Below are 11,942 nucleotides of genomic sequence, written 5' to 3' on the forward strand. Positions count from 1 at the left end.
GTGTTTCATTGACCTAACTCTTTCCCTCTCAAATCTCAATGGCTTTCTCAGCAGACTCTTCTCGCCGCAACTCCCTCATCCCTTCCTTCCTCTACTCTTCCTCCTCCTCCGCCAAAACCCTATCCTTCCAGAAGATTCTCACCTCCCCCTCCTCCTCTCCCGCCGCAGCACCTTCCGGCGGCAACGGTGGCGCCTTCATGATTCCCTCTCCCAGCGAGCCCGGCAAGATCGAGATGTACTCTCCGGCCTTCTACGCCGCCTGTACCGCCGGCGGAATCCTCAGCTGTGGTCTCACTCACATGGCCGTCACTCCTCTTGACCTCGTCAAGTGTAATATGCAGGTTAACTATCTTAACCTCTTTTTCTTGATCTGGCTCTCTATGCATAGGTTTGAATGTGTTCTAAGCCGTTTCGCTTCGTGTTGGTTTAGATCTATGATTTTACGCTGTTTTATTCGTGTTTTACTTATTACCTAGATCTGCGGAGTTTGCTATTTGTGTTGAATCGAAGGATTTTCTTACTGTTATTATGTGATATTTGTAGTTTGATTTCGGTTTTATACTCTAAAATTTATAGGGAAATACATTCGTTTTATTTTTTAGTTGCAGCCGAGTTTTTACTCTGATTATGTGCTGAATATGATTCCCTGAGAGAGACTTATTTTCTGAAGTGACGAATCTCTGATGCGTAGTAACGATGTGTGTTTTATTCTGTTTCTATTGGAATTATTTGCCTGGTTGTGATCTTTGATTTAATTAATATTGAATTAAGAATAGACAGAACGGTTCGAGTTACACGTGGCAGTAGTAATATTCCAGTTATCATTTCAGCCATGCTATTTAGTAGAAATTATTGGAATTGAGAAATAATGAGAAGTCAACGGTAGTTATGTAATATAAGTTGTCATACTGTTAATTGATACAGTTGAATTAATATTGCATTGGTTGTTGATTTCAGATTGACCCTGCCAAGTACAAGAGTATCTCCTCTGGTTTTGGAGTTCTGCTGAAGGAGCAGGGAGTCAGAGGCTTCTTCAGGGGATGGGTGCCAACTTTGCTTGGTTATAGTGCTCAAGGTGCTTGCAAGTTTGGATTTTATGAATTCTTCAAAAAGTACTACTCTGATCTGGCTGGCCCAGAATATGCAACCAAGTACAAGACCTTGATCTACCTTGCTGGTTCTGCATCTGCTGAGGTTATTGCTGATATTGCACTTTGCCCATTTGAGGCCGTGAAGGTCCGTGTTCAAACTCAGCCCGGCTTTGCTAGGGGTCTGGCTGATGGGTTGCCGAAGTTTGTCAGATCTGAAGGAACCTTGGGGTATGTTTATAAATGCTGTTGAAACTCTTGCATATTTTTTGTATAGTGTTATGCTACTCTTGCTAAGAAATAAGATGTGTTTCTAATAAAATGTCTTGATTCAGATTGTACAAGGGATTGGTGCCTCTGTGGGGACGACAAATTCCATGTAGGTACTCCTAAACTGAAATGTCTTGCTGCATTGTTAACTGTTCAGTATTTCATACTTGGGTTACCAGCTGAGGCAATTAGTGTGCACTTATATATAGCGTTACATTTCTTGTCATTTCGTATTGTGCCACTGTAGCCTATACTGTTTTGCCTCAATTAACATTTTGAAAAGTAAATATTCTTCTTTCTTAATATATTTCTAGTTAAATCATGTTAATTGTTTTTGTAAATTTACTTACCAAGTATGACAAAAATTTTCATTGGTAGAATTTAGCTGTTCAAGTGTACTGCAATTACTTAGCAAGGGTATAACCAAACAAATTATCCTTGGAGCAACGGTTGAGTTGTCTCCGTGTGACCTCAAGGTTACGGGTTCAAGCCGGGGAAACAGCCAGCCACTGATATAATTATCAGGTTAGGCTGCGCACATTACACCCTTTGGGTGTGGCCCTTCCCTGGACCCTGCGTTAACGCAGGATGCTTGTGCACCGGGCTGTCCTGTTACATTTTGTCAAAATTTTTCCATGATATTTTTATGCTTATCTTTTACGAATTATTTTGGAATATTCCGGATCACTTGTTTGTTATTTTTCATGAATTTGGTTATATAGTTTATTTTGTGCCCAATGTGATAATAATTCATGAGTAGATTTTAAATCAATGTTCTTTTTGCAGACACAATGATGAAATTTGCTTCTTTTGAGACCATTGTGGAGATGATCTACAAGCATGCCATCCCCACACCAAAGAATGAGTGCAGCAAAAGTCTCCAACTCGGTGTGAGTTTTGCTGGTGGATATGTTGCGGGTGTGTTCTGTGCCATTGTGTCACATCCTGCCGATAACCTTGTCTCTTTCCTCAACAATGCCAAGGGAGCAACCGTTGGTGATGTAAGTCACCCTCAAGTGCAAGTTTGTTATTTTAACTGATTTTGACAACTTAATTTGATGTTATCTGTGGTGTTATACAGGCTGTGCAGAAGCTTGGTTTGTGGGGTCTCTTCACCCGAGGTCTCCCACTGCGTATTGTTATGATTGGAACACTTACAGGAGCTCAATGGGGAATATATGATGCCTTCAAGGTCTTCGTGGGACTGTAAGTTTATGTGATTGCTACTCTGAGATGTAGTTCTGTTTTTTGTCGTGGCCTTCTTTACAACGTACTAATTAAATCTTTGTTCCCTTTTTAGGCCAACCACTGGTGGTCCTGCTCCTTCTGCTGTTCCTACCCCCACCGGTGCTGAGCTTGCAAAGGCTTAGATTGCCAAGATGACACAATTAATAGTTTGTTTAGAGAGCCAGCGAATAGGGACCATAAATAAACAGAGGATTGCTGAAGTTGCTTGAGTGGAACTCAAGTATGGTTGGATGATATTCTTTTGAAGTTCAGACATTGTTTCCATTTTTCTTGAGTATTTTGAATTTTTGGGAGGATGGTTTTGCTCGCATCCTTCCTGTTGCCGAACACTTTGTAGGTAGTTGATATAATTTTGCATGTTAGGATATCACATGCTCCTTTCAAATCGGAATACATATCTGTTTTCTTGTCCATGCAAAAGCATGGAACTATATGCAATGCCAAGATCGAGATTATTTTACATATAGTTAACTTCAATTTTTGTGATCTGATAAATAATTGTTCTCAATTCGAATCATGATTTTTGTATTGATGTCATCTGCTGCATCCGGGTGTTACTTTGCCAGCTGTAGTATACTTCCATCTTGTGGTTGTCAACTTCTAGATGAAAACGCATATTGGTCAATCTATGCTGGATGATTTCTTAACATCAAGCTGTGAAGCCTAACTATTGGGTAGATTATTTTAATTCTGTTCATTGTATATTAAGTGTGTCAGTAGTAGTTCGCTATTACAAAATGTCTATCACTTGTCCCATTTGTTTTTCCCACTCTTTTCTTATTTGAAGTTAACTAAACTGCGAAATGTTAGTGTATATTGATGGTATAATGGTATATATCTATGCGTTGTCCAAATAATAAAGGTATATATATCTATGCTCAAAGCCATAAGGTTAAATTATTTGTCAAGAGCTAGTAAAACTGCTGTCATGGACGATAATTCTTTCCGTAATCAATTTAGAATAAGACGCTATTTTCGTTTGAAGTCCATATGCCTAGGGCTTGTGCTATAACGGAGACATGGATAACTGACCACGAAGTACCGGGAAGAGTTAAAAGGAAGAAATAGTGTTCAATTATTAATAGTTAATATATAACAAAAAGCACGTTTTTCCCCGCATGGTCAACGGGTCATAGCTCTACGGCACCAACTAGGAAAATCCAGGGCCGCCGCTTTCAATGGTGGCAGGTTCTAAGGGATAGGAAATTCGGTCCGTCCATTTTGACAAATGAGTGAGCAATGTTGTTGCTTTATGAAACTTGAACACGCATCTCATAATGGCAACAGAAGAAAAGACGGGTCAATGCTTAATATCTTCTTGCATAACGCCATAACCATAGGTCAGGCTTAGTAGGTCCTTGATGATGTCGAAGAAGGTCCACAACAACACTACTACACTACCACTACCAAGCCTCTATTAATCAAAATAATGAAAAAAAAGCATTTGGAGAAGGTACCTTTCCCCAATCCCATAAGCAACATTATATATAACTCAACAAAAATGTTTAGGGGACATCATTTGGGAACCATAGAGAGCCATAACTTGTTTTTTTATTTTATATTTTTTAATTATTGCTGAAATAAATGGATAGTTTTAGATGTAATAAACATGGAGTTAAACACCAAAGTAGTCATTGAGATTCACAAAATGTACCGATTTGGTCCCTGACTTCCCAATTGCACTATTTAAGTCATCGACTTTGGAAAAAATGCACCTAGTTAGTCCCTTCCCCCTTTTCCGTCGAAACTCCTTCCCGGCAGCAGTGATGTGGCAATTTTTTGCCATGCTGGACTGTCAAACAGTTACATGACGTGGCCATGGAAAGTTTGAAACCCAATGTGGTCCCCGAGCCCCTTTTTAACCCTAACTGCTGATGGAGTAGCGTACCACTTCTTCTTCTCTATTCTGTGCTGGGTAGAACGATGGTTGGATGTGCAAATGAGGGAGACGGGAGTTCTATTCGATCGACGACAAGGACGCCTAGTCGCAGCAGAGCCTCACGAGTGCCAGAGCACTGTGGGTGTGGAAAACGCCCTGTGCTCCGATGGTCTGGAACGGACACCCACCCAAACAAACCGTTCTTCGGATGTCCGAATTACAACATGAATTTGTGTGTAAGAGATGTTGTTTCTGTTTTTTAATGTCAACCCCTAAATCCCTAAATTTACTACTGCTCACAGTGTAGTGAAAAACGGTGATGTGGATTTTTCCGATGGGCAGACGTTGTAGAAGATGACAATGGCAATTTTGAAGAAGCTGTAGCATATAAGAATGAAGAAATGAGCGTGAGTCTTGCATTGAGAATTGGCAATTTGGAGGCTGAATTAAGGAGTCAGAAATATGTAATACAAATATTAGGATTGTTGGTTTTTTTTTTTTTTTTTTGTTAGTTGTTGTACTAGTTGTGGTTGTAAAAATGTAACAACTGTGTTATGTTTATGAATGAATTGGAACTCTTTGGATTATTGGTGTGGTCTATGTTGTGTATATAGTTTACAAAGAGGTTAACCAAATTGAATAAATAGAACATAACAAGTAAGTTGATAAAATCATATTTTGATTATAATTAACATATTGTCAAACACTGTCAATGGAGTAGCTCCTGATAAACACCATAATATAGCACCAACAAGGAATACAATAAGAGCTCCAATTATAAAGGTTTATAACTACCAAAAGTAAAAGTTAACCATATAGTCTGGTTATGTGCTACTCCTGAATGAAATTAACAAAAACAAAGAAACAAATGGTGCCCAAATTCCATATGTAATCAATCAGACTTCAGTAGCCAGAACATCCAATTACTTAGTGTTTTTCTTCCTTGGTGGTTTGAACCCTGGAGTTGGAACAAACTTCAAAAAGTTGGCCAATCTAAAAGATGTTGCTGCACTTGCTCCTTGCATTGGATCAACAGAAGCAGTTACTGGTAGTGGTGAGTTCCTCCTTTTAGTTGGTAACTTATCTGGCCTTTTTGTTGGTGGTGGTGGTGGTGGGGCCAGAGGAAAGTTAGGAAACTAGTGTGAAAAAGGAGAAACTAAAACAATGTCAAAAAACATTATATACCAAATATTTACCTCATCTTGTGTTCCACCATAATTTGGTTGGGATAAGTCAATCTCGGTAGCAATTGCTAGTGGTGGAAGGTTGTCTGTAACCTCCACTTGAGCATGATTCTAGACAGCTACACCAGGAGGAGCTTCAACTACTTGTGGTGCCACATTGGTGGTGTTGCTTGCTTTGGCTGCAGGTGTACTCCCAGTTGGAGTAGATTTGGACCTGGCCGCTGCCACAGCAGCTGCTGCAGCTGCAAGCGCAGCAGCAAGCTCATCAGCTCTTTTCTTTTTACATCCTCTCTTGGTGTGGCCCTTTACTCCACAGTAGTTGTATGTGAACGGCTTCAGCTGTTTCTTTAGTGTAACGGTTTGCTTAGGTTTCTTGTTTCCACTAGTACCCTCATCAAAATCCTTTCGTCTTTTGGTTGCCAGTTTTTCAGGTTTACGTTTAATGTTAGGAGCTTGGGACTGATTGTAGACTGACTTTTCCCATAGGGATTGGCCTGGGAGAGGATTGATGTGATGTTCATATGTCTTCTTGTATGAGTCCATGGTGACCAAGGGATGACAGAAATCCTCGGGTCTCTTGTTCACCCGTGCAAGAGCAGCACAAGCATGAACACAAGGAATGCCTATGACAAATAAACCAGGAAATATTCAACTCCACAGCAGCCAATATAATTAATGAAGTAAAGCCATTTACAATGAAGAAGAGAATACATTTGATGTAAAGGCTAATAATATCACCTGTTAACATCCAGAACTGGCAGGTGCAAAGTCTCTTGCCTAAGTCAACAACCATGTTAGTTGGGTGTCCATGGACCTCAAATTTTTCATATTCTTCATCTCCAGTTCATATAGGAACCCAATTCTTTGATTCTTTACGAACCTTTTCCAATCGGCTCTGAATAACAGGAGGTAGTTTCCCCACATAGTTGTTCAACTTTACTTTATTCTTTGCAATCGATCGCATAACAAACATCCTTACCTCTTCAAGCAATGTGATGATTGGCTTGCTCCTAGCCTCTTTGATGCGTGCATTGAAGACCTCACATGCATTGTTGCAGATATTATCCAGCTTTGGCTGATGGCTAAATTGAGACTTTGTCCATGAATGCCTTGGCCACTTGTTCAGGTATGTCCATGCCTCCTCACTGACCTTCTTTATTTTGTCCATGTTATCAATAAAGTCTTGAAATGTGGTTGACCTAGCAGCATCCCAGAGAAGTCTCCTCAGCTCAAGATCCTTCCACTGTTTGTTGAAATTTTGCCACAGGTGCCATACACAGAAACGATGATGGACCTGTGGCATGACCTCTTCTATAGCGGAAATCAATCCCTGCTTATGACAAACACATGTAGCAGAAACCAAATAGGATCAACCAGCATGAATTACTGGAGCATATTTAACCAAATTTCAAGCAATCTATGTTAAATAGAGAATCATATAGTTTATAAAGTCCAAATAGGATAATATCATATAGTCCAGAAATTTCAGCCAACTACTTATAGTTTATAGAGAATCATATAGTTTATAAATTTCAACCAACTACTTATAACAGAATGAACCAAGCTCAAACAATATCATATAGTCCAGAAAATGAACCAACTTTAACAAATGTGTAACTACTTGAATAACACAATAATGTTATAGGTAGGAGTTGGTTACCTTCTGCATGTCAGAAATGAAACACCATCCGTTAGCCTTATAGTCTCCTAAATCATCATGGAGTAGCTCAAGAAACCACTTCCAATTCTCCTTATTTTCAACATTAACTATAGCCCAAGCAATCACATATATGTGATGGTTTGTATCTTGGGCTATAGCTGATAATATCTGGCCTGCAATCTGTGTCTTCAGAAATGCACCATCGAGTCCAATTAATGGCCGGCAACCTGATCTGAACCCGTTCTTGCAATCACTTAAGCAAACATACATTTTCTCGAACATGACTTGTCCATCAGGCAATGGAATCACCCCAATCTTCACAGTGAATCCGGGATTTATTTTCAGAAGCGTTTCAGCATAATCCCTTGTTAAGGCATACTGTGCCTTCTCATCGCTCTAAACAACATTCCTTGCATCAGCCAAGGCTCTAGCTATTGAGTTTCTATGCAGAATCAGATCACATTTTGACCTAAAATACACTGCAGCTTCACATTGCTTGAAAGGATACTTTCTAACCTTTTTAACCAACTTACCAGCCAACCATGTTCTGTTTGTAGCCCTATTAGAATTTTCTCTTGGACATGTATAATCATCATAAAATGTCTTGATTTGCCAGCAACAGTCCTCATGATCTCTTGAAGCATACACAATCCATGAGCACTCTTCCACTTGGCAAACTGCCCTACACCTGGTATTGTCATTCTTTACAAACTTAATCCCCCTACCCACCTGTATGGTAAACTCTCGCACAGCATCCTTGAATTCTTGTTTGGTGTTGAACTTCATGCCCACTTGAAGTCTCAACTCACCAAACCTTTGACCCCCTTGGAAAATAGGAAATTCATCTGAATCTCCATCAGATTCTAGCTCATCCTCAGAATTAGGAGGAGTTTTCATCTCCTCCGAGTGCCACGAGTTGGCTCCATCAGATTCTGCACCAGGGTCCAGAGCTTCATACAAAATTCCTTCCCCTGGAGTTCCTACAAAACCTAGGTCCACCTCTACATCTGATAGATCCTCAACAATTGCATCATCAGCTTGCATAATATTATCTTTTCCTATCTTTTCCTTCCCTTTAGCCATGCCTGAATTCTTTTGAACCTTTTTTGCCTCTTTTCTATTTGGTTTCAAATTTCTTACAACCAATTCTTCATCAATACTAGAGCTGCCCTCTTGCACTGGGACATAAGATGTATCCTCTGAGCTGCCATCATCACTTGTTGATTCATTTATAGTTAAATCCACATGAAGAGGTTGCTTGCCTTTTGCTAGTACTCCATCCATTCCCCTGAGATCTTGTAATTCTTTTAGGTGGGTTAAATTTGGGTTTGGGTTTGGAAGTGAATTTGGACTTGGGCTTTGATTGACTTTTGTTGGGCTTCAGATGGTGCTTGGGCTTTGCAGTTGGCTTCTGATTATGTTTCACAATGGGAGCTGGGTTGGGTTTCTACTGAATTTTGGATTAGGTTTTCTACTGGATTTTGGGTTGAGGTTATAAGGTTCATCCATGGAGTTGAGCTCTTCATTGGTAGGATTTGTAGTGAGGGAGTCAGCAGCAGGATGGTTTGGGATGGGAGTTGCAGTAGAAGAAATTGGGTTTGCAGTTAATTGGTTTGGAATTGGGTAGGTAGTTGATTTGTCATCTAGGGTTTGATTTGAACTATCTACAGGTGTTTTCTTGTTAGTCTGTAAGTCACCATGGCAAACCTCTTATTCTTCATAATCAAGTAACATCACAGCCCATTTCCCTTCCATCAGTTCAGGTGTGAAAACTCCATGTTCAAAGTAAACATCAACTACTCCATCATTCCTCTCTGCATGGAAGCACATCTCCCTTAGTTCATCATCACTGGTCAGAGCTCTCAATCCCACCTCCAAGCTCCTGCTGGGAACCAGCCACCAGCACTCTACTACCTTGTCATACCCCAACTCTTTGAAATAGTTTCTCACAAAAAAATATCAAGGGTATCTTCATCTAAATCTCCTAAGCAACTTCGGTTGTCAGGTGAGTAAACCAATTTTCTATCATCATTCTTCTTAAACGTCCCACCATGGTGGAACATGATATCCAGCAATTTTTCCATCTACAGTGAAAAACAGGTAGAAGAATTTATCTAATGTATGCTATTGATAACATAATCAACAAATCACAGTAGAAAATAATCCAATATTGTTTAAAAACAGATACTTCATCACATTACCATTATAGAAACACCCTCATTCCCTGTGTAAAAATAGAGCATTCACAAAATCCAAACCCACACGATCCAGTGCAAGAAACCCTACCTAATAGTATAGCATTCAATGATTTTTGATCAACCAACACAAAATTTCCAACTCAAACTCACAACAATGGATACCTTAACACTATAAAAAATATATAAAAATATTTTGTTCACTGCATGCCTACCTCTGTGTCAGGAGGCTCCACAAGAAAACTTTGCTCCTTCCTTCCCCGATTTTGAACGACCGATGAGCAGCTTTTGACCCTCTCCAATTTTCGTTACCACAAAAAACCTCAGCAGGACAAGCGAACCCCAGGGTATGGAGTTTTCAGTTTGAACAGGATAAAGAAGATGAAGTGATGAGGTGAACTCTTTGAATATGGGGGTTTTGTCTTTTCTTAACTCCTTCCTTATTCAAGCGGCATCGTTTTCATTTTTTAGCGCCAAATCTTAATACAACGCCGTTTTCCATACTCCAGCATGGAAAAAAAATTGCCACATCACTGCCGCTGAGAAGGAATTTCGACGGAAAAGAGGGAAGAAACTAACTAGGTACATTTTTTCCAAAGTCGAGGACCTAAATAGTTCAATTGGAAAGTCAAGGACCAAATCGATGCATTTTGTGAATCTCAAAGATTACTTTGGTGTTTAACTCAATAAACATATAATTATAGATATTAGATACATAAAATTATCAATGTTAAATAAGATAATTTTATATTATTTTCTCCCTAAATTACTCGTTACTACATATACTTTAAACTTATCTCACGCTAAAAACTAGATAATCATTCACTACAACTTAGCTTGTTCGGTAGTTATGTGCGCGATAGAGATTCTAATTCGAAAATGTACAAGCAATTTTGGCTTAAATATGTTTTAGTTCTTAAAACTATTGTGGCTTATTTATGTTTTTTTGGATACCAAAAGTTTAAGTCCCATTCACTGTGTATCCTTTTATAAAGACTTGGGTTTAGATTTATCTTGTAACAACATATCAGGATGCAAGCTAGGGCTGAAAGTCTGGAAGTGAGTCAAGTCAGTTCATGAGTCAGTTCGAATTCGACTCGTTAATAGTTTGATAAGTTAAACTCGTGAGCTGGTGAGCCAAGTTTGAGCCTAGAATTGAGCTCATAATTTAAATGAGTCGAACTTGAGTTTGGATAAGTTTAGCTCATTAACTCGTGAGCTGACTCAATTATATATATATATTTAAAAGTATAGATTAAATGCATATAGAATATGCGAATGTTCTTAATTATTTAAAATTTTATAATCATATTTTATATATAATTTTAATGTAGGACATAAATAAAAAATTATAATTTATTAATAGATAAATAATATATAAAATTGATCTTTTTAAATATTTTTTAAAATATATAAGTTATAATTTATTGATATAGAATTATAGGTTATGTTTTTATTATTCGAGCCAGCTCGTGAGCTTTCGGTGAGTCGAGTTTGAGCTTAAGAAATAGGCTCAATTGTTAATGAGTCGAGTCGTGAGCCAAGCTTAATTTTTGTGAGTCGAACTTGAGTTTGGTCTAACTCGGTTCAACTCGACTCACTTCCAACCCTAATGCAATCCCCTAGTAGAGTTAAAAATATAGGAAGAGTTTCAGGTATAGAATGGCATTCCAAAATGTCAAGTAGAGACCGGTAACAGGTGAAGCTGAAATTAGGTGTAAAAAGTCTAAGGGCTTGGATGTCATTCTCATAAAATATCTTTTTTCTAATGATTTTTTTAAAAAGATCTTTTGTAAAAGTAAAAGTGATTTTATGTTTGGATATTTCATGTAAAAAGATTTTTTTTTATTTATCAATTATGTTGGAATAAAGATAAAAGTACTTTTTTTATTCATTTATTATATAAAAAACTTCTTTTTTTTTAAGAAAAAATATCTTTTAAAAAAAGATGTAAATTGTAACTTCTCAAAAAAGATATTTTTTTATTTTTATAGTACTTTTATTTTTATTATTAAAAATTTGCTAAACTTACTAAAAATAAAAAAATATTTTTTATTAATTTTTTTTTTATTAATTTAATAGCGTCCAAACAAATTCTAAGAAAATAAGTTCTTTGTGTAACCGTGAGCAGTTGGTGTAAGTTTCAGCTATTTTTTTTTTGGACGTGAAGTTTCAGCTGGTTAGTTGAATTAAGGGATAAGTACTTTTTTCGTCCCCAAAGTCTGTGGTCAAAATCAAAATCGTCCCCAACCTTTTTGTTATTAAAATCATCCACAACGTTACAGAACGTTATAAAATCGTCATTTTCTACTTCATTTTTATTTTTTTTATCAAATTATACTCTTCATTATTAAAAAATTATAAAATAAAATAAATAGAAAATAAATAGAAAAAAAAAAGAAGAAAAGGGGGTGGAAC

General features: G+C 37.8%; 2 protein-coding genes across 2 annotated transcripts in view; one reads left to right on the forward strand and one right to left on the reverse strand.

Annotated features, from left to right (window-relative positions):
* The window catches only part of LOC107604849 (mitochondrial phosphate carrier protein 3, mitochondrial), a 3,295-nt gene extending 212 nt beyond the window's left edge, over positions 1-3,083 (forward strand). The window contains exons 2-7 of the mRNA XM_016306556.2: positions 1-341; positions 958-1,319; positions 1,424-1,467; positions 2,145-2,359; positions 2,440-2,564; positions 2,659-3,083. Coding sequence (XP_016162042.1) covers positions 39-341; positions 958-1,319; positions 1,424-1,467; positions 2,145-2,359; positions 2,440-2,564; positions 2,659-2,728 — 1,119 coding nt within the window. The 5' untranslated portion in view covers positions 1-38 and the 3' untranslated portion in view covers positions 2,729-3,083. The remainder of the gene's footprint in view (positions 342-957; positions 1,320-1,423; positions 1,468-2,144; positions 2,360-2,439; positions 2,565-2,658) is intronic.
* Positions 6,514-8,613, reverse strand: LOC107647289. Its single transcript, XM_016351381.1, has 3 exons — positions 7,846-8,613; positions 7,330-7,725; positions 6,514-6,999 (listed from the first exon to the last, which is right to left on the reverse strand). The coding sequence occupies exons 1-3, from the start codon at positions 8,611-8,613 to the stop codon at positions 6,514-6,516; spliced, it is 1,650 nt and encodes a 549-aa protein (XP_016206867.1).

Source organism: Arachis ipaensis, chromosome B06 (genome assembly GCF_000816755.2).
Source record: "Arachis ipaensis cultivar K30076 chromosome B06, Araip1.1, whole genome shotgun sequence".
Classification (NCBI taxonomy): Eukaryota; Viridiplantae; Streptophyta; class Magnoliopsida; order Fabales; family Fabaceae; genus Arachis; species Arachis ipaensis.

Coding starts and splice junctions, on each gene's coding strand:
- LOC107647289 (XM_016351381.1), bottom strand. CDS start 8,613: ATGGATGGAGTACTAGCAAAAGGCAAGCAACCTCTTCATGTGGATTTA. Junction 7,726..7,845: donor CTGGTAAGTTGGTTAAAAAG/GTTAGAAAGTAT, acceptor AATGTTGTTTAG/AGCGATGAGAAGGCACAGTA. Junction 7,000..7,329: donor TCATTTCTGACATGCAGAAG/GTAACCAACTCC, acceptor TGTCATAAGCAG/GGATTGATTTCCGCTATAGA.